We start from the raw sequence: 22,399 nt of genomic DNA, 5'->3' as shown, positions 1-22,399 counted from the left end.
CTGTACTTAAAACACGATATATGTGAAACCTTATGTGTGTATAGTGTCATATTTTTTGGGCCTAAAATACTTAAGTTTTTTTAGCTAACAATCTTTAGTGTACTAGTATTTGTTGTACGTAAATGTACACTAATTATAAGTCTTTATAGAGATTTTAATATAGACTATATATGGATGTATATAGACGCATTTTAGAGTGTAGATTCACTCATTTTGCTCCGTACGTAGTCCATATTAAAATCTCTAAAAAGACTTATATTTAGGAATGGAGGGTAGGCAACCAAAGTTGGAAGATATAGATATCATTAATTGACATTGTTGTATCTTTCCTTCTTTGTTGCTGTTTCTTGATAGCAGTATATTTTGCTTCCTTATTTATCAAAGTAAAATGCCCATATTAGCCCTACAACATTATAGACGTCATCTTACCTCCCAAGAGGTCATAGTAATATTAGTTGTTGGATTAAAAAATTGGCCATGTATATTTTGGAGCATGTTAAGGACCTCTTTGGTTTAAAGAAAAAGTTGAGGGAAAAACACATGAATATGATTTTTCCTACAGTGACACTATTCATGTGTTTGGTTTAAAGGAATCTCTACTATCTAAAAAGAGCCTAAGGTTCCTTTTCCTGCCGACGCACCGTGTTTTGCCCACCTTCGTCCATCCATCCCGTCTTTTTCTATCGATTGGCAAGTGACGATAGGATACAATCACCATAATTACATGACCCGATAAAATCGCAATCAAAATAATTATATGCCCCATGTGTCACACCTTCCCTTAAAGTTCACAGTCACCATAATTACAATGCCCCATGGGTGTTCCACGTTCCCATAAAACCGCGTCAGAAGTCACCTGCCCAAATATCACGTCGCAAACCGTCAATGGTCATTATTTATTCCCCCTCTAGTACATTTTAGTTCTATTGATGTAGCATTCAACATTTCTACCAACAGAAGAATTTGGCAGTATTTTTCTGGAAACAACAAGCCTCCTCGTCGTTTTTCATTATAGAAACCATTTTCGAAAACAACAGGATTTATCCCCGTATATGCTCTTATTGCATTACAAGATTTGGCTCCCGTAACAACGCACGGGCACATACCTAGTGAAGTAATAAAGGAAAAACACAATTCCTTTGATCTCTCTTTGAAAGGAAAAGTATAGGAACTTTACATCCACATGGACCTCCTTTTCAAATTCCTATGCACGAAGAACGAGGCTAAGATCAGTGGCAAAATTACATTATAATTATACTTTTCATGTGTTTTGACGTTGATTAGTCCATGTTTATTAGGATTCCTCCGTTTTTCATATTCTTATGAACTAAACATCTAAGCTTGCAAATTGCATGTGTTTTTCAATCCTCTATTTTGCATCTAGTTTTTGTTTCTATGAGTTTTCGGTTTTGCAAAAGTCCACTTGAATTCCTATCATTTTTCTATGTCTTTTCTATTCCTATGTTTTTCTCGAATCCTGTGAACCAAAGAGGACTTAAAAGAGCTCATGATGATAGGCAACAAGAGAATTAGAGATGCATTCGATTACTAGAAGATGTCACATACAAGGTTCATGTATAAGGACCAATCAGGTCACTAGTTTACTTAGTATTTTCCACCTTCATAGGGTGATTGGATGCATGCTCCAAAGTTCGAGAAGCCAACCTCCCATATTTTCACCGTAGCACCATCACCAACCCTTTTAATCACACCTTCTCCAAGAAGCTGGAGTCATTTGAGGATGTTGCGCCATCATAACAAATTCCGTCCTTGCTACTTCTTACAGAATCAAAGAGTGCGTATAGTACTTGTCCTTCATCACTCTTGCACATAGGGACTCGAGGTTAGCTAGTAATCTCCATCCTTGCTTAGTGAGCATAGCGAGTCTTAAAGCATAGAGATCTTTGTAACTGAATGCCCTTCCCCCTTCTCATATTCTTTGAAAGTCAATATTTCCCAACTAATTAGTGCATGCATGTTATTAGCTTTGTCCTAATTCGCCTAGTGCGTCTAGTGCCCTTGAGGGTTTTGGTTGATTCTATGGACAAAATAGTTAAGGGACTAATGTATTTGTGAGTTTACACATGTAGCAGTCCAGAGGATTTGGTTTAATAAAGAGTTTATGACCCCTAAAATGTTGTGGTAGCATTGAAGAATTTGATATGACTATTTGAATCAAATGATGATACTCAATGAGAGTAAAGCACAAGCATGGACTTTGTTACTTGTTTCTTTTGCTTCTACTTGAGTCAATAGGGCAACTTGTACTATCAATGGGGGGACAAATTGAAAGCTAAATTGAAGTCTTCTAGCATGTGCTCAATCCAAACCTAAAATCTTCTAGTGAAGACTTTGATATATCTACGGTGAGTGATTTTGGCTTCTGGGTCAGAGATGTTATTCTTCTGGTCTCCTTACTTCATTTGCTTCGTAGTATAGCTGGTTTGTCTTGTGCGACAAGACATGCCATTTGGATGACCTTATTTGAAATCCAATCATTAGCCCGATGTCGTGTCGACATTGTGAGCGTGACTCCAATGGTCATACCAGAACCTGGGCTTACTCCACTCACTATAAATATCCATACCTCAACCTTAGATGGTTGGCTGCTCTGCGCGAATCAAGATAGAGATTGTCGGAGCAACTCATTTTCCTCTCGCAAATATGAGAAAATCCTAGTGAGGAAAAAACCAAATCCTAAAATGTTAAGTGATTGAGCATCACTGAAGAACTTCAGTTTTATGAACACCCCTTGTGTCCAATGACTCGAAGAGTGATGCTAAAATATGGAAATAATTTGTACTAAAAAAGATACCATTTTCTCCCACTTTTACATATTATCTCTCATCAACGGTTTGGTGATCTACAAATAGAATTGATCTCATCTACGCCCGCATCAACTTCTAAACTTATCATATTGCTTCCCCCGTCCCCTTATCATCATCAACAAAGGCAAGTTGAAAATTCACAACCAAATTGGTATACACAAGAACTCCTATTCCCCAATGGTTTTACTAGCATCAAATATCATAGGTAGCTCATTGTTGAACATCCATGGGGACTCCTCTAATGCTTGTGTTCCCTGGAGGCTTGATAGAAGGTCAAGAATACATTCTCACAGAGACTTCTGGAATCAGGGACACCTAATCCTACACAGAGAATTACCAATCCTTCAGTGAACGCCAACTATTCAGAGAGCTATTTTCCTATCACATGAGGTTCCAACATCTCAACTTTACCACTTCCAGCCCATTGATCTTCAAGCCTTTCTTAGGCATCTGACAATTGCATCTTTTGTATCAAGCCCTTCACTGTGTCCATCATTGCCATCAAGGTCACACTAGAGAACAAAACTAGGAAACAAGAGTATTACGATCATGCGCCCTAGATTGTGTGAAAGGCTTTTGGTGGAGGAGGTGAAGGTGGGGTCCCATCACCGTTGTATGTAATTGATATAGATATGTGTTATTGACATCATATGACTCTAGACTAGTCTACATACATCTATATACCATAGAACTCTCAACGTGTCCATCGTTCAATTGTAGTCACCATTGTCCCCTACCCAATACGTACCCACTACCCTCCTTTTGTAGATTTCTAGTTCCTTTTCGAGGCATGCAATATGCCTCTCCAAGTCTCCCAAAGAACTCTAACTCCACTCCTTCAATTTTGGCGCCAACCCCTTAAGTTCTTAGCAATTGTGCTCCTCCCCTCACACGATATGCATTCAACCATGCATTGTGAACTATAGCCTCACAATTTTCTTCTTGCAGCCACTTGGTGTTAGAAAAGCTCCATGACCACCCATCCTAATGTGCATCAGATCCTCTTCAACATGGATTGTGATGGGGTGGTGATCATTGTGATGAGGGTCACCACTAATACGATCATCATTAACCATCTTACAGTTTGGAAACTAAGTGCACCATTCATGTGTAGCCACCACTAATAACTTTTTTGATTCCCAACAATTCAGATACCCAAAAAATCGGGTTTGAGTAATCCCGGATTACCCAAAATACCAACAAAAACACCATGTTGCAGGGGCAGCGTGAGGGGCTCGTTGTTCAGTGGCTGGATTCTAGCCGGAGCAAGAGGTTGTCGGGCAAGGTGGGACTACACTTGCAGAGGCGGCAAAGCTCGCTGGTCGGAGCTCACAGAGACGGCGACTGGAGGATGGAGTCGACGAGTGTGTGTCGTTGTAGCTGGTGCTACATTTGGGAGGTTGGTTGGGCAAGCATAGGAGGAGTAGGGAAGCAGCGGCACGAGGGAAGCTCGACCGGAGTGGCCTTGCAGGTCACCTGAGCCAAGCGGCAGCCATGCATGGTGGCGGCCGTTGGCTTACCCGGCGGCGCGTGGGTGTGAGGATGGGAGGAGGAAGTGGGCATGACTAAGTGGTGACCCCATCTAGGTTTTGCGGGGGTAGCGACTAGCAAGTAGCGATGGCGATTTGGGCCGAGCATTTTCTTGGTTGACTATGCGCACGGTAATTATACTAGGTTGCAGAACAAGTCAGGCTATTCAGGTAATTTGGATACCATGGCCTTATACCCAAATTACCCTAAAAATCGGGTTTCCAAAACTTCTATCGATGCAGTGCTCAGGTTTTTCGGGTTTGGGCAATACAAGTTTGGGTTTTTTGGGTTCGAGCTTCGGGTATCAAGTTTTATGCCCACTGTGATCAGGTAGTTCCAGGAGGTAATATGCATTCGTTCTCGTAGGGTTGTCCATGCAACCCCAAGTTCAGATTTTCCTTTTTTCTGGACTTCCATGACTCTCTTTTCTTCTTTGCATCAACTTCCATGCCCTCGCATGTAATCATGTATTTCTATTTAATGACCACATTCAAATTAGCACTGTAACATACCGTCTACCGGCCCTTTTCTTTTATACACCCCAAGTTTTCTTCATTTTCTTTACCTTCCTAGTTCAGTACGTTGCATGCCCCATGCAAAAGGTTTTTGTATCCTTTCTCTTGACGTGCATGGCCCATGCAAGTCACTTCCCAAAAAAGTCCTTCCGCCCTCCTATCTCCATTCCTCTATCGCCTTCGCATCCTTCCCATGTGTTGGTTCACTAGGAACCATCTTGTCGTTGCACCACTAGCCTCTTATTGCATTGACAACTTTTCCACTATCATAGTTCTATTCGCTTGCTTCATATCCTTGAAAATAGTTAGCTTTTATGTTTCCAACTCTAGTCATGCCCTTCCCTACCCTATCTGTCAACTTCATAATGCTCTCTCTCTCTCTCACTTCCCAATGTTGATCAGCATCCCAACATGACCAAGATCCATCGTATTTTCTCCATGAAAGATTGTTGCGGCTAGAGCCACAACCCCCACTACCGAAGCTATCATTCCTCATGGAGTCCTCCCTCCCTACCCAAATTCCTCTCCTGCCATAGTCCCCGCTTTGGAGGTATCATTTCCAACCATTTTACCATATTGTTGCACCTCACATTTCTTCATTTTTATTGAGCAACCCTTAATTGTGTGACCAATAACCCCTCTCATCAACGGTTTAAACATCCAGGCATTCACCCTAGGTCTGGTTTCCTGTGAAGTTAAAAAAGAGCGACCCTAATCACGATGGCCAAATTCTTCCTTTTTAGTTTTTTATTAAAAAAATATATTATATTGTATGAGAATACATGCAAGAGGGTATTGCCCTATGACCATTCCATCTTCACTAGTAGCGGCTTCTTGAACTTCTCCTATTGCTTTACCTCATTCACTTATTCACAATCAATAAAGGCAAGTTCAAAATTCACAACCAAATCGATATACATGAAAACTCGTACTCCTCAATGGTTTTAGTAGCATTAAAATCCCCCATCACAAGTAGATCAACGTCGAACATCTAAGGGCCCTCCTCTGATGCTTTGTGTTTCTCGAAAGGCTTGATAGAAGGTCAAGAAGACTTTCTGATCGAGACTTTCGTAGTTAGGGGTAACAGATCCTACATAGTGTATTGGTCAGTCCTTCAACATTGGCTTTACAGAGAGCAATTTCCACACCGCATGAGGTTTTATTGTCCCAACATTACCACTTCCATCCCAAGTGATCTTTAAACCCTTTTTTCTCCGGTCTGACCATTGCACTTTCTTCATCAGGCCTTCCACTCCGTCCATCACTGGCATTAAGGCCGCAATAGACAACCAAGTGAGAGAAACAATTGTATTACCATCGAGATATTGTGTAAAGAGATGTTCATGGAGTAGGTGAGCGCGGGATCCCGACCCTTCCCTCACAAACCCTAAACCAGGACGTTGAAGCGAAGACAAGAAATAGGGGGTATACAGATCACACGGACTAACACATCACAAGAACTGGAGGAGTAATATGACAACATCGACCTATGGGGCGAAATCAACAACAAAGAGCGAGAACAAAACCCTAGCAAAAGACTGGGCATCCACGATCGTGCCCCTGCCACTTTTGTTGGTTGAGAAGAGTTTCATTGCCACCCATCACTTTGATACGAAGGACATGTGCCATAGTCGTCCTATGTGGGTTGTTGATAACTAATGCCAAATATGATGGTTGTTGAGTCTGGAAGACAGGGGAAAGGAAGAAGATAGATATCGAGTCATCTCAAAGATTTTTCGGTGGCCTCGCTGCTATATCGATAATACCATCTATGCAATTAATATTTGTATATACATATGGTTGCTTGCTAAAATTGACTAACTAGAGACAATCCATGGGTTGTCACTCACATACATATACGGTTAGACCCTATGCTCTAGAGTATTCTACAAGGGCGTCTACATACATGCCCTAGCGCACTCTCAACGTGTCTCTTGGTTCGATTGCAGTTACCAGTGTCTGTACCCCCCACCCCCCTCGCCGTCCCGGTTCCCCTTGTTCTTCAGGCTGCCCCGCTCCTCTCCTCTCCCCCCATTCGCTGGTAAGATCACGCGAGGAGCAAATCTCATCCCCTCTCCATCGTTAGGTCCGGCAGATCTCTCCCCCATAGCCGCCCACCGCCGTGCCCTACATCTGCCGCCTTAGAGTCGCCCGCCGCCCGCCCCAATTCCGCCCGGCGACCGCCTCATCCCCGCCCGCCCTCGCCGTTCCCGTTCGTTCCCGTTCTTCCTCGTCGGCGCGTCGCGTTCCTGCCGTCCATACCCCGTACGCGGTCCTTGTTCATTCTTTTCTTGGTGTGGGGTTTGATTTTATCCAGCGACCGGTTATTAAGTCCCACTGAACCTCACAACTTCTGTTTCAGCCGCTCCGCGCCCGGCACGCCATCTAGATCCGCCCCCGGCGCCAGGGGTCGTCGGAGGGGTTCCGCTGGGGTCGGGACCTGGGGAGATGACCAGTATCTCCACCAACCAGTTCGGCTCCGGCGGCAGCAATGGAGGGTCTGCCTCCAGGCCGCACGGCAGGGATATGGTGATTTGGACCGAAGAGATGAATGAGTATCTCATCGATGCGCTCATGCACCAGCAGGACATTGGGAACAGGAGCGCCGAGGGCAGGTTCTTGACCGGCGCCTATGAAAGCGTCATCACCGGGGTCGGCGAGAGGTTCGGGGTGGTGATCGACAGGTCCAACATCAAGAACCGTCTCAAGCATGTCAAGGACATGTTCCATGAGTGCGAGAACCTTTTCGATAAGCAGAGCGGGATTAAATGGAACCCGGCGACCCGGAGGTTCCACGCCGACCCTCAAGTCTGGAGGGAATTCATTGAGGTCTGTGTGCCACCAATCAAATGTATATATGTGTTGCGATTTGCTGAGCTGATGTAATTTTTTTTGCTGTGATCTTGTAGAGAAAACCAGAAGCCAAGAAATGGATGACGAAGACCATTGATCATTACGATAGGTTATTGGAGTTATTTGGTAAGGATAGGGCACCTCCGGCTTCTGAGAACTCGAAAGGTCCTTCGAAAAAAAAGGCGCGAATAGAACCGCCAAAGGATAGACCTCAACGTCAACAGACGTCATCAAATGGCTTTGAGTTAGCAATCGTCCAAGGTTCAAATCAAGTAATGGATAAAAATGAGGTATCGATCCTTGAAGCTTAATAGTTTTCAACCAAATGGTGCATTTTATTTTGTTATGGTTGCTGATCAAAGCAAGCTTAACATGGTGTTGGTTTCAGTGCCTAACTTTAGGTTATCACTTTCTTAGGCAAACCACAAATGTTTGCTTCATCGGTAGATTTATGGTCTACCATGTTTCCTTAGCGCTATGACCTGCATGTCTTAAATTCAGTTGCCACTATTGTGTGACTTGTGATTCGGTTGCCGTAGTTAATATGGCAAGCCATGATTTGCCAAACAACAAATGTGCCAAAGTTGGCTAGGACCGAGCAGGAGTTGAATCAGGGTCTTTTGCTCACTGGATGCTTATGGGAATATCAGAACATGGATAAATTGAAGCACAATAAGTTATGCCTTTTAGCTTTGTGGTGTGACTTCTCTCATAATCTACATGTTCTTGTGCCATTCTGGTACGGCTGCCTGCTTGTACAACAAGTTGTTAATTTGTCAACCTATTTACCCGGGCAAGGTAGCTATCTGAATCGGCCTGTTTGTGTTTCTATATTTGAATATACTTGGTAATTAGGATATTCTCCCATGGCACTTTCTACTTGTGAATGAGTTCGCCCTTTGCTCCTAGAAATGAAATTTCACCAGTATTGTTCGGCAGAGTGATACACTTACATAACCTTAAGGCCATGAATAACAACTTGCTTCCATTGTATTTGTATTAATCTTAATGGAGTGAGTGTTAAAATATATCTCAACTTTATATGGGGAAAAAGCTATTGTATTAAGAAATCCGAACCACCGTAAATATGTCCTAGTGGTAAATGAAATAGAACTTCCTTTTCTCCAATGTATGAATTTCAAGCATTTTCTTAACGTGATTTCTTGGAAAACGTATATCTTAATATCTCCTGAGTTAAGTAGAATTTGAGCTATGCATTGATTAGATTCTTGTTTCTTTCAGCTGCCTGGTGCTGTGGTAGCAGAAAATAACATAATTGGGGAACTCGATTTATCAGAATTGTGCAAAAGCGAGAATGGCCTTGTTGCCATACCTGTTCATGGTAATGCATATGGCAAGGGTTTGCCCTATGCTCCTGAAAATTGGCCGTCTCCTGGAGATCAGTGGCAATGGAAAGTGGGGAACAGAATTGCTGCAGGTGGGCATTGGGTGGACAGGTAAATGCTTTTATCAAGGCCTCAATAGGCCGAATTTTAATAGTCTTGCCCAAGCAAAAAATGCAGAAATTTATAGAGGGTTAATTTCTCAATTTAGCTTTAGCATATTGACTTACGTTGTGGATTTAACTTTGTACAGATATCTTGCCCCACCCTCGCGTTTTCGTGATGCTACTGGTAAAAAGACGACATTCACAAGTAGACTGAAAGTTGGAGAGTTTATCAAGAGCAACTTTCCAGATGTTGATCCTAGCACATTTTTCTCTATGTTCATATGGAAGATCCCTGCTGCAGAAGGCGGGATTCAAAGAGGTTAGACCTTAAAACCACTGTAGCGTGTAGCATCTAATGAGTAATGGGTGCTTCTGTAAATCAATACATATGATTTTTACCACTCCAGAGCAATTTCTTCCATGCTGGTCCTTTTTTTTATGTTTGGCCACCTGTGTGACTTATTTTTGGAAGAAATTTAACTTGGTAGCACTAGTTACTATACATACCTGGGGTGCGAGGTTCTTTTATTCTCTTCTCTTGTATCTACTAAATAACTTCCTTGAATGTACACACTATTCACCTCGGTTATTGTATGTCAGTATTAGCTTTTATTTTATATCTTTATGTTTTCGGTGGTTTGTTTCATAAGTGAAGTCCGTTGTTTTCCTGCAACTGTATACGGCTCTGTTACAACTAACATGTTGCAGCAGCTCCATCATATGCATGTCCATTCCATACTTCTATGCTTCATTGAATTTTCACCATTGACTTTGTTATTTACCACTTAGTAGACCTCTTACTGACAAGATAATCCATTGACACGACATTTGACTGTATATAAAGGATAACAATATGATTCGGCAACATTACCTATGGAATTACACGGGAAAGAATGAAGATAATGAGTATGAGGGTCACACAGACGTGTTGTTACGCATTCCACATCTGCAGTTGCTATTTATGCATTGTATCTTCTTTTACAATTATCTCTATTGTGCAGCCTATTAGTTGTACCCATATAAATTTGACAACGGTCCTTTTTTTTAGGTCTATGGCTAACCAGGGAATTTCTTTAAGTTCAGTTTATTTTCAATAGATGCACATGTTTGATTTTATTATGTATGTACATGTATCAGGATTAGTTTTTATTCCATATTGTTTTTACATGTCTTGTTGGGCCCAGAAAATTACGAGGTGGTTGAGCTGGGCTTAAAAGGTTGCTGAGCTGTGTATATTTCAGCAATTTTTCCCCAGTGTGCACTTGAACTGGACCTGGGCTAGAGTCCTCATAGCCCTGGCCTTAGGCCCACCCTTGCTTGTCAACATGTCCAATATATATATATATATATATATATATATATATATATATATATATATATATATCTGTCTGTATAACTTATCTCTTCCTCAAATCCTAAACCCTAGCCGCCACTCTAGTTCTTACATCTCCTTCCAGCCTACCACTTTTGATGGCTCCCTTCTCCTTCAACCTTGTGCGGCACCACCAATTGAAGCAGTGGCGCTTTCCGTCCCTCCCTCCCCTTGCGCAGAGCTCTGCTCGCGCCCTTGTCTTACCTATCGCTCTCAACCCAAGTGACGGTGAGCTTTGTTCTCTTCATTCAAGCGGTGCTTTTCCCCCAATCCTAACTCACACAAACGGAAGCAAATCATTTCTCCTCATCATCTGGATTAATCTTCTGCTTTACTTTTCTTTTTTAGTTTTCTTCATATGTAACCTGGAGAATGCGTGAGGATTTGTCTGGTAATGTAGTGGCATGACATAAGGGGAAAAAATAGTTTTTTCATTTGATAGGCTGATTCGTCTGTCTTGACGCTAGAAAAAGAGAAGCGTCATTGCATTTGCATATTTGCTGTTATTTCAATGTAGATTGTTCATTTTGTGCAGTTCTGTAACACCTTAATATGTCCAGGAACTCTTCAAGTGGAACGTGTTGAACCTGAAGATGGCCTGGCGGATCCTGATGGACCATGCAAGGCTCGGAATAAGGCATGCAATCTTGGGAAAGAAGGGTTTATTGAATCATCACCAGCAGGGAATTGTGACATCTGCTGCGTACATCCTGATTTCTGTTGTACATGCTGTTGCATTCTCTGTGGCAAGGCTGTTAACAATTCCTTTGGAGGTTATAGTTACATCAAGTGTGAGGCAGTTGTGGCAGAGAACTACATCTGTGGGCATCTTGCCCACCTTGACTGTGCTCTGAGGATTTTCATGGCTGGAACTGTTGGAGGAAGCATCGGGTTGGATGTGCAATATTACTGCAGGCGGTGTGACAACAAAACTAACCTGATGATGCATGTGGAGAAACTGCTGGAAACATGTCGCTCTCTTGGATCGAGGAGTGAGATTGAGCCAATCCTTAATATGGGCTTGTGCATCTTGCGTGGTTCAAGACAAGTGCAAGCGAAAAGCTTGGAGGACTATATGGCATCAGTGATGGAAAAGGTGAGTGTGATGTATTTTATTAGATCTCAGTATGATAGTTAGGTACCATGGTTTGGTTAGTACCAGCACTCCTCTGATTGGTCCTCTGATTGGTGCTAATACGCATGGGTGTACAACTTTGTTTTCAGTAGTCCAAGACTATGGTTTGATAGTGTATTGTTTAATGCAGGTGAATAATGGGGTTGATCTTGCTGAAGTATGGAATATGGAGGATAGTGATGGCATGCCAATACTGAATGCAGGTAAACTTTATTGTTTAGTGCAATTAAGAGAACTTTGAGGGCGAAATGTTTTTGTGGGATTTCAGATAATCATAAAAGGTCCCAACCTAGTTGTAATGGTTAGGACATCTGGTGTTCAATGTAATTCCAATAAACCAAAACTCTGTAGATTATGCAGAAATTGTAGGATCATGATATTAAATCCATTTGAGGTTTTGCCTACACGCATCATATTTTACTATGGACACGTAATGCTTTGGTAGCTTATGTAAGTTGTAACTTGCTGATTTTAGTATTTTCTATCATACCTGTTATTTCTTCTTTGCTGTAGAAATGATTAATCCTTATATTTTGTTGTAATCATGGAACAACTTGAATTATGACATGTGACTGAATGTTGTAGAACGCAAAGAACAGCCTGTATCTCTGGTGTTCTGCTGCTCTTGCTTCACATATTGCTTGTCCATAACTGGGTTCTTTTCTTCTTATGGCTCATGCAGAAGAAAGTTCCCCACCTGTCGCTGGTGTCACGGTGCTAGGGACTGAGCCACAGTACCCATATCTGACTGATCCAATGGTTGATAATGAGCTGCAGAGGGCTGCCGAAAGTGTTCCAATTTTCATTACTGGTGATCACACCGAGATGTCTCTCAAATTTGAGGATGAGATAGATAATTCCCTTCTAGAACTGAAGAAATCTCAGGAAGCAGAATACAGGCTGGCAGAGCAGAAGCTTTATTCTCAGAAAGATTATATCCTCAGTCTGTATCGGCAGCTTGAGTCAGACAGGTCCCAGCTTGCAGATCCTAACCCCGTATCCGATATCTCAAGCTACAGCGTGCTTCTCTCCAACATTACTAACCGAGTGGAACAAGTGAAGCGCGAGGAGGAGAAGTTCCAGACCATGCTCAAAATCTCCAAGGGATTCCGGAAAGCACCGGCGAACATCAAGGAGCACTTTGGGTTGCCGCCACCAGCGGAGTAGCTCAAAGTTTGACTAGCTTGAACTTAGATACCATAGTTTACCCTGAACTGTACATTGGGTATGTTGTCTCTTGTGCTGTTGTACTGTTGTATACGTGTCTCCGACCAAGGTGCTGCTCTCTCCGTGCGGGCGCACCGTCAGGCTGCTGCTCTAGGAAGAGTCCCCCAACATCTGAATTACCAGTTTCAGACTTTAATCGTACATTCAGAGTTCATTGATGACTATGCTGGTAATTTGTGTTTATTCTGTGATTTGTCGATATGATGGTGCAACCAAGTTATAGGTTGCTGCTGTCGCAACTGCGAGATGGAGCAAATTTGGCAACCTGGAACAGGGGAGGCTATACTATACCCCTTTCCTGCATTTGTTGCTTCAGTTGCGTGTTTCCCTGATGTCTATCTTGGAATTGTGTTGTGTAGGATTCATTCATGTAGCTGCTATGCAAAGTGATTTTGATGCAGCTCTCCTGTCGTTTATTTGCTAGCGCTGGAGATTTAAGATTTTTGTAAGCTTTAGGCAGCGAAGAGTTTCGGCCCCATTGGAACAAAGAAATAACCTTAGGAATTTATTCCCTAGACCTAGATGCATTTGGATCATAGGAACGATGCTCATATTAGTCTTTTTATATATGTCTCCACTTTACACTGCCATCATTCGCATAGGGTACTCGCAAAATTCTTCTTTTCATTCTGAACCACTTATGCTTCAGAATCCTCCTTTTCACATTTTCTTTCCTAAACAATTTTTTTTGTATATATTTTTGGATTTCCATTCCTTCGATCTGTAAAGCCTTCAAGGTGTTGTTTCAGATGAAAAGTAGCTCATAAACCTCTGAAATTCCAACAAGGATTTTGGAAGGAAACAGTAGTTCTTGGGTACCATGCCTGTATATCTGTGGTTTTCTGTTCTAGTGTTCCTGAATTCCTATGTTCCAAACATGACCGAAGTTTGTCTGACCAATGCCAACCAACTGCAAAATTCCCCTGAAATTCTACCGGGTTGTACGTTCCAAACATTATGCATTCATAGTAGAGGTACCGTGATCAGCCACTAATCAACGAGCTGATCCGATGAAAAAGCAGACAGTACACATCACTACAACCAAAAGAACACGGGATATTCCTACCAATCTCACAGGAAATGAGATGATCCAACATGCTAAAGCTAAAAATCGCCCTGTCTGCAGGTCAAGTCGGCTTCGCCTGGATCCCGCCGTGGAACCGCTTCTTGGACAGCTTCCGCCGCGCCCGTTTCGCCATTTCCGAGCACCTCGACGCCAGCAGCTCCACCGTGGCCGGTAGCAGCCGTGTCCCCTCGAACAGCACGCTCCTCTGGTACTCCAGCACCCACGTCTCTGGTTCCAGCAGCACCGCCGCTGCGCTCCGGCCCCGGTAGCTCCAGGAGCTGCCGTTGCTCGCCCTCACCGTCGGCAATACGCTCCCGTCCGACCACTGCAAACAAATACCAGACATGGATTTCAGTTATCTGCTACTGGTGGTTCGGGTGATGAAGTAATGTTGGGATTGATAGTGGAGATTCTGTCGATTACCTCCGTGACCTTGCCGGAGAGGATGGTGATGTGCCGTGTCGAGAGCGTAGACGGGAGCAGGCCGGAGCTCCGGAGAGGGCTCCCCCAGATGCTGACCTCCTCTGCCGCCGACTTGTATAGCGAGCAGCGCCAATGGAACAAATGCTGATCATTCTGCAAGGGAAAGAATTCGTCAATGAAAAACCGTCTCTGCAGCCAAGATTCAGTAAGGTGACTGACACGCAAGAAGGGCGAACCTGCTGGAGTCGCCAGACGGAATCCTTGGAGCTGCAGTTGGAGATCCTGTCGGCGCCGACGAGCTGCCCGACCCCTCGCTCCAAGGAGCGCAGTTTGTGGCCCAGACCTGCAGGCGCAAGGCGCGCCTCCCGGCCCATCCGCGCGACGGCCCCCGGCGACAGCTTGGGGCCGAACCCCCTGGCCGCGACCTCCGGGACGAGCCCCGTGTCCACCCACAGCAGGAGCAAGAACCCAAGAACCGTCAGCGCGTACAGCGCCCAGTCGGGCGACGAGGACCTCCGGGCCTTGGCGGCCTCCGCATCCCGCCTCGACTTGGCGGTGGAGCGCAGCGGCGGCGTCCACGGCTCGGTGACGGCGGACCCGGGCGTGGCGGCGCCGTCGCGGGCGAGGAAGAGCGAGCGGGTCCCGGGCCTCCTGTCCCTGGCGGCAGCGGCGAAGCAGCGGCGCGCGGAGGCGGCCTCGGGCGGGAGGAGGTCCCGCGTGGCGTTGATGCTGGCGAGGCAGATCTCGCAGGCGCAGTTGGCGTCCTTGCGGCAGCCGGGGTAGTATCCGCTGCCGCCGCCCGCGGGGCGCGCCCACGGGACGAGGTAGGCGGGCGGGGGCGTCCGCGCCGCCGCCGCGGGGTCGGAGTTGGAGGAGCAGGAGGAGGCGGTGGAGCCGGGCGTGACGGTGGTGGGGGTGGCGCTGGGGGAGGCGGATCTCCTCGCCATCGGGGTCGCCGCCCTCCCGGTCTCGTCCATGGATCGGGGGCTATGAGGGGAGGCGGCGGCGGTGGATTGGGGGCGGAGAGGGAGAGGGCAGGGGTTCGAAATTTGAAGTGGATGGAGGGGAAGTGCCCGACGCCAACGGCATCCGCGAGCAACGGTCGACCCGAGTTTCCTTGTGTTGGCTGTTGCGGCGCTGACAGGTAGGGCCTGTTGCCCCTTTTAATCACTTCTGAGTTGCGAACACGGAAGAGCAGACGCATCGAGGGGGGTGTGCAATCACTATCTCAGTTTATTTCATCCGTAAGCACAGGTTCAGTTTGTTTGTTTCTGTTGCAGTTAAGTTGTTTTTACTGATCTCTTGGCATCATCATATCAATAGAAAATTAATTGGCGAACGCCCCGGGTACTGGGACAGATTGGAAGAGCGAGTATTCGATCCTATCCATGCGCCCGCACCGGTGGCCGGATCGGATCCACCACACGTACTCACTTGCGGCCTCACAACCGTCTTTCTGGATGGCCTCATGCCAACTTCTACACACGATCCTAAACGGACGTCCGATTTGGCTGTTTTTCGTTCGTTTGGGGCAGGAAAACGGACACGGCCGTCCGCTTGCGGTCGTGCGGCCATCGGTGCGTCTAACGGACACGTCTCGTCCCAAACCGTCCGGATTGTGGACTTCGATTTTTTACCAAAAAAAAAGAAAATAAACTTGCAAATAATACCAAAACATAAATATAAACATAAAACGTCCATACGTCCATAGTACCAAAGTTAATTAAACTAAAACTTAATAAAGACATAAAAGAAGTAGATAAAGGCTCGTCGCCGGTGGCCGTCGTCATCTTCAGGAGTCACCGTCCTACTCATCGTCGTCGTCGGTGAGGTCGACGTAGGGCGGTGGCTACCACAGGTGGGTTGGCGGCCCCTGCCAGACCGGGGGCTCCTGTGCCGGAGGCGCCTGCACCATCTCCTCCCGTGGCTCCTGCTCGTGCTTTGGTGACCGCGGCGGTGTGGCTGACCATGGGCCGACACCCACCGAGTCGGCCATCTCCGGCGCCGTGCACGACAAGCTCCACCGTTGGCCATCCAGACGAGGGTTCCACGTGGCGAGGGGCGCCTCCTCCACCACCTCCTCCGGCACATCCTCCTTGACGTCGACGTCCATCTCCAGGACGGCCACGTCGCCGGCCGCCGACAGGGCCAGAGCCGTTTCCAGGCCATCCCATTGCCGCTCGTCGTGCGTGTTCATGGAGTCCTCCATGACATGCCTCATGAGGCGGGCCTCCTCCTCCTCGGTCATGGGCGACGGTGGTGGCGGGGACGGGGACGGAGAAGGCGTCGGCGTGATGCCGCGCACACGCCTACGGCCCCGCGTTTGGGAAGGGTTGTCATAAACACGAGGAGGACGCGGGCGGCACGTGCTACGAGGACCACCGGCAAAAAAAGATTGCCGCCGCTGGTCGTGCTCGTCGCGGAGCCACGTATCCCATAGCGGCGAATCTATGGCGTACCTGGAGTCCGCCAGTAGATCAGGTGGGAGGCGGGAGCGCCGTCGGTTGATCTCCTTGCGATGACGCGGCCGCTCGCGGGCACTGGAGGGATCGGCACACGGTCGGCGGAGAGATGTAAGTTGTTTGGCAGGTGGACATCTCCCCACGGCACCGGTGTCGCAGTATCGCAGTAACGACGGCATACATCGACGTGAATATAGGGCCTGTCGCGATGCCGGGTCGCCGGCGGCACCATCTGGAAAGTTGGCGGAGCAGGTGGCGGAGAAGGCGGTGCGGGTGGCGCGGATCTGCTGGAGCGTCGTCGGCCAGAGGAGGAGCCGGCCTCGTGGTCGTGCTTCCCCTTGATGCAATGCCAGCCCATGGTGCCGGCGGGGAGGTGGGCGAGCGGGGTGCGACGGCGGGGAGGTGGCTAGGGTTTGCTTCTGTCGGCAATGGACGAGGCAGGCCGGCTTGGAAGTGGAAGTTCTGGACTGGTCGGTTCATGGCTTCCACATTAAGAAGGACGACGACCCTACGCCCGTGCCAATGACAACCAGGTCCCGCCGTGCATGCGCATTCAATTTGGACGGTGGAGGTAGGTGGACAGCCGCCACGCGTCCCCAAGGCAGGCGCCGAGCAAGCGTGTCCCTGTCCGTTCGACGTCTGTGTGAACGCAAACGGCGCATGTTTGCGCCGGAAATGGAGCAGGCCGGACGCCAAACAGACAAAATTTGAGGATGCAGTCGCGTGCTGGGCCGTGTCGTCTGTCCGTTTTGAATCAAACGGACATACGCGGACAGGATGAGGTCGCGTGTTGGAGTTGGCCTCCGGACTCACACCCATCTTTTCAGATGGCCTCGGAACGTTTCTCTTGTTCATAGCGCACAAATCACATAACCCGTGAGATGGAAAATCAGACAAACGTGACGCTTCAGGCCAGCAGGCAGCAACGAGCGCCATGTGATGTGCCCTCTTGGCGCACGAGTACTATCTCCCACTCATATATATCTATACGTGATTTTAAGATAAGGCAAAAGATTTATCATTTTCGTTAATTAAGAGAGGAGTTAAAAAAACCCATAAAACAGGCAGAAGATCTACCCTCACAGCGTTACATTACACAAGCGGCCGCAAGCGCCCAAAGTCTTTGATCCTAGCGGTAATCATGGTCGCAGTGGCAGCGGTATTCCTAAACCATATATATACGTCGGTTCCTTGTAAGAGGGTGTGAGTGACACCGGCCAGTAAGTGTCGGCACCACCATACTTTTACTCGGCCTTTTCTCCTTTGTCAGCTTGTTTATGTTAGAGATATATTTGGGTTACTTGTATTTAGTAGTCTAGAATTTGTAATCCGTTTCATACCTTATCTCCAGGAGAGACTTGGTGAAATATGATGGATGTATTACTGAGCCTCGAGGGCGAGTATATATTGAGTACAAAATTTGGAGGATAATAAGGCTCTCGTGAAGATAAGGTAGGAGACGGATTACAAATCCTAGACTACCAAATACAAGTAACATAAATATATCTTAACAATTTACAAGTGTCAGCGTCGCATAGAATCTTCTATGAACCCGTTGTTCATCTTGGAAAGCTTCTGCATTTACCAGTGATTCTCAAGTGTCGTTGTCTCTGAGATAAGGAGCTGATGAGCTCCTCCTTTTGAATGGAGTGGCTGAACATGCATATGATTCGTTGTTGTTATGACCGGCGTCACTTGTAGCCGGAGAAGAGGCCCAATGGACGCGTCTAGTTCGGGGCTTAGCCCAAATTATCTTATTTTTATTAGCATCGAGATTATATAAACAATTATAAGACACCCGTTTGGAATCAAGCAATAAGACATAATCTATTGCCTGGCTCCCTGAGGAGCCGGAACCCTAACCTAGCCGCCTCCTCTCCCATCGCCGCCGCCTCTCCTTCCGCGCGAGACGGCGCCAACACGCCGGCCGCCGCCGTCACGGCCTCGCCCGCCTCCCTCCTTCCCCTACAATCTCCGGCCAAGACCCGGTAGGGCCCTAGCTCCTATCAATGAGGCGTCGCAGTCCACCATGAACGGCCGGTCGAAGTCGGGCATCTGGAGGACGGGACCCGTCGTGAGGGCCCTCTTGAGGGCCTTGAACGCCTCAGTGACCTCCGCGCCGATTGTTACCTCCCCGGTGATCGGGCCCTGGTCCGCGACTGGTTTAGGTCTTGTCTTACGTGCCAGCGTAACAAGACGGAGACACTGCACCCGGCTGGGCTGCTACAGCCCTTGGAGTTGCCCTCTCAGGTCTGGGCCGATATCTCTATGGACTTGATGTCTACTACACAACCTTCTTCTTGTAGACGTTGTTGGGTCTCCAAGTGCAGAGGTTTGTAGGACAGTAGCAAATTTCCCTCAAGTGGATGACCTAAGATTTATCAATCCGTGGGAGGCATAGGATGAAGATGGTCTCTCTCAAACAACCCTGCAACCAAATAACAAAGAGTCTCTTGTGTCCCCAACACACCTAATACAATGGTAAATTGTATAGGTGCACTAGTTCGGCGAAGAGATGGTGATACAAGTGCAATATGGATGGTAGATATAGGTTTTTGTAATCTGAAATTATAAAAACAGCAAGGTAACAAGTAATAAAAGTGAGCGTAAACGGTATTGCAATGTTAGGAAACAAGGCCTAGGGTTCATACTTTCACTAGTGCAAGTTCTCTCAACAATAATAACATAATTGGATCATATAACTATCGCTCAACATGCAATAAAGAGTCACTCCAAAGTCACTAATAGCGGAGAACAAACGAAGAGATTATGGTAGGGTACGAAACCACCTCAAAGTTATTCTTTCTGCTCGATCTATTCAAGAGTCCGTAGTAAAATAACACGTAGCTATTCTTTCCGTTCAATCTATCATAGAGTTCGTACTAGAATAACACCTTAAGACACAAATCAACCAAAACCCTAATGTCACCTAGATACTCCAATGTTACCTCAAGTATCCGCAGGTATTACGATATGCATCACACAATCTCAGATTCATCTATTCAACCAACACAAAGTACTTCAAAGAGTGCCCCAAAGTTTCTACCGGAGAGTCAAGACGAAAACGTGTGCCAACCCCTATGCATAGGTTCATGGGAGGAAACCCGCAAGTTGATCACCAAAACATACGTCAAGTGAATCAATATAATACCCCATTGTCACCACGGGTATCCCACGCAAGACATACATCAAGTGTTCTCAAATCCTTAAAGACTCAATCCGATAAGATAAGTTCAAAGGAAAAACGCAATCCATTACAAGAGAGTAGAGGGGGAGAAACATCATAAGATCCAACTATAATAGCAAAGCTCGCGATACATCAAGATCGTGCCACCTCAAGAACACGAGAGAGAGAGAGAGATCAAACACATAGCTACTGGTACATACCCTCAACCCCGAGGGTGAACTACTCCCTCCTCGTCATGGAGAGCGCCGGGATGATGAAGATGGCCACCGGTGAGGGATCCCCCCTCCGGCAGGGTGCCGGAACAGGGTCCCGATTGGTTTTTGGTGGCTACAGAGGCTTGCGGCGGCGGAACTCCCGATCTATTCTGCTCCTCGATGTTTTTAGGGTATATGGATATATATAGGCGAAAGAAGTCGGTAAGGGGAGCCACGAGGGGCCCACGAGGGTGGAGGGCGCGCCCGGGGGGGGGGGGGGGGGGGTGGGCGCGCCCCCTGCCTCGTTGCTTCCCTTACGTACACTCCAAGTCTTCTGGATTGCTTCCGTTCCAAAAATAACTCTCCCGAAGGTTTCATTCCGTTTGGACTCCGTTTGATATTCCTTTTCTGCGAAAAACGGAAACAAGGGAAAAAACAGGTCTGGCTCAAATTTAGAGTAGACAAAGTTCATTGGGACTACATTACTTTATTTTCCCTAGCTTTGTAATTTAATCCTCTCCACTGATCTTTTCAGTCATCCACTACTTGTATTAGCTTCCCCTAGTTGGCACTTTTCATCCCCCCCTTGAGGGCTTTCCCTCAAGAGCATGTACATACGATGTAACTCCTTTTATTTTAATATAACACAGTAGGAGCCTCTCCTGTTGTTTTCAAGGTCAAAAAAAGGGAAAACACAGAAACTGGCACTGTGCTCTGGGTTAATAGGTTAGTCCCAAAAATAATATAAAATTGCATAGTAAAGCCCATTAAATATCCAAGATGGATAATATAATAGCATGAATATTTCATAAATTATAGATACGTTGGAGACATATCAGGACTTCATCGAGGGCCTCCCCAAGGTGGGCGGCAAGTCCGTCATTCTCACGGTGGTCGACCGCTTCTCCAAATACGCACACTTCATCATGCTCGGCCATCCCTACACCGCCACCTCCATGGCCAGTGCCTTCTTCGACGGCATCATTCGCCTGCACAGGTTTCCCTCTTCGATCGTCAGCGACCGGGACCCGGTGTTCACGGGGCATGTCTGGCGCGATCTCTTCCGGATGGCGGGCGTGAAGCTCCGCCTAAGCACGGCCTTCCATCCTCAGATGGACGACCAATCCGAGGTGGTCAACAAGGTGATTGCCATGTATTTGCGTTGTGTTACAGGTGATCGCCCTCGTGCTTTGGTGGATTGGCTCGCGTGGGCGGAGTACTGCTACAACAACTCTTATCACTGCGCCCTGCGCGCCATGCCGTTCGAGGTGGTCTATGGCCGACCGCCCCCGCCCATCCTGCCGGTTGACCCGGAGACGGCTAGGACGGAGGCAGCGGGCGACCTTCTTCGCAGCCAGGATGAGATGCTTATGGAGGTGAGGCAACGCCTCATTCAGGCCAGCAGCTGGCCAAGCACTACTATGACGGCCACCACCGCGAGCGGAGTTCGCGGTGGGCGACTGGGTGTGGCTGCGCCTTCTTCACCGCTCTGCGCAGTCCCTTGACCCACGCGCGAAGCGCAAGCTGGGCCCTCTCTACGCCAGGCCATATTCCGTGCTGGAGCGCATCGGAAAGGTGGCCTACCGCCTTCAGCTTCCGGCCGGTGCTCGCATCCACGACGTCTCCAATGTGGGGATGCTGAAGACCTTCCGTCGGGATCCGTCGGCGGCCACACCGGCGCTTCCTCCGACCTCCAACGGCCGCCTCCTTCCCGGACCAGCGAAGGTGTTGCAGGTCCAGCTGCGTCGCGGGATGTGGTACTTGTTGATCCAGTGGGAAGGCCTTCCGGAGGAGGACGCGACTTGGGAGCAGCGTGACAAGTTCCGCCAACACTATACAGACTTCTAGCTCGAGGACGAGCTGTTTGCGCAGGCGGGGAGAGATGTTATGACCGACATCACTTATAGCCGGAGGAGGCCCAATGGGCGCGTCTAGTTCGGGGCTTAACCCAAGTTATCTTATTTTTAGTGGCATCGAGATTATATAAACAGTAGTAAGACACCGGTTTGGAATCAAGCAATAAGACATAATCTATTGCCCGGCTCCCTGAGGAGCTGGAACCCTAACCTAGCCGCCTCCTCTCCCATCACCGCCGCCTCTCCTTCCGCGCGAGACGGCCCCAGCATGCTGGCCGCCGTGGTCACGACCTCACCCGCC

General features: G+C 47.2%; 2 protein-coding genes across 2 annotated transcripts; one reads left to right on the top strand and one right to left on the bottom strand.

Moving 5' to 3' along the window:
• Positions 1 to 6,837: 6,837 nt before the first annotated feature.
• On the top strand, positions 6,838 to 13,068 carry LOC123122810 (uncharacterized). Its single transcript, XM_044543159.1, has 8 exons — positions 6,838 to 7,138; positions 7,236 to 7,702; positions 7,783 to 8,016; positions 8,969 to 9,183; positions 9,323 to 9,495; positions 11,109 to 11,644; positions 11,814 to 11,886; positions 12,366 to 13,068. The coding sequence occupies exons 2-8, from the start codon at positions 7,322 to 7,324 to the stop codon at positions 12,848 to 12,850; spliced, it is 2,097 nt and encodes a 698-aa protein (XP_044399094.1). The 5' UTR covers positions 6,838 to 7,138; positions 7,236 to 7,321; the 3' UTR covers positions 12,851 to 13,068.
• Positions 13,069 to 13,834: 766 nt separating this feature from the next.
• Positions 13,835 to 15,522, bottom strand: LOC123125545 (uncharacterized). The gene is made up of 3 exons (XM_044546015.1): positions 14,636 to 15,522; positions 14,400 to 14,552; positions 13,835 to 14,301 (listed from the first exon to the last, which is right to left on the bottom strand). Exons 1-3 carry the CDS (start codon positions 15,374 to 15,376, stop codon positions 14,038 to 14,040), a joined length of 1,158 nt encoding a protein of 385 aa, XP_044401950.1. The 5' UTR covers positions 15,377 to 15,522; the 3' UTR covers positions 13,835 to 14,037.
• Positions 15,523 to 22,399: the final 6,877 nt, after the last annotated feature.

This window comes from Triticum aestivum, chromosome 5D, assembly GCF_018294505.1.
Source record: "Triticum aestivum cultivar Chinese Spring chromosome 5D, IWGSC CS RefSeq v2.1, whole genome shotgun sequence".
In the NCBI taxonomy this organism is placed as follows: domain Eukaryota; kingdom Viridiplantae; phylum Streptophyta; class Magnoliopsida; order Poales; family Poaceae; genus Triticum; species Triticum aestivum.
The sequence above is the reverse complement of the archived record's forward strand: the minus strand, read 5'-3'. Positions and strand labels throughout refer to the sequence as shown.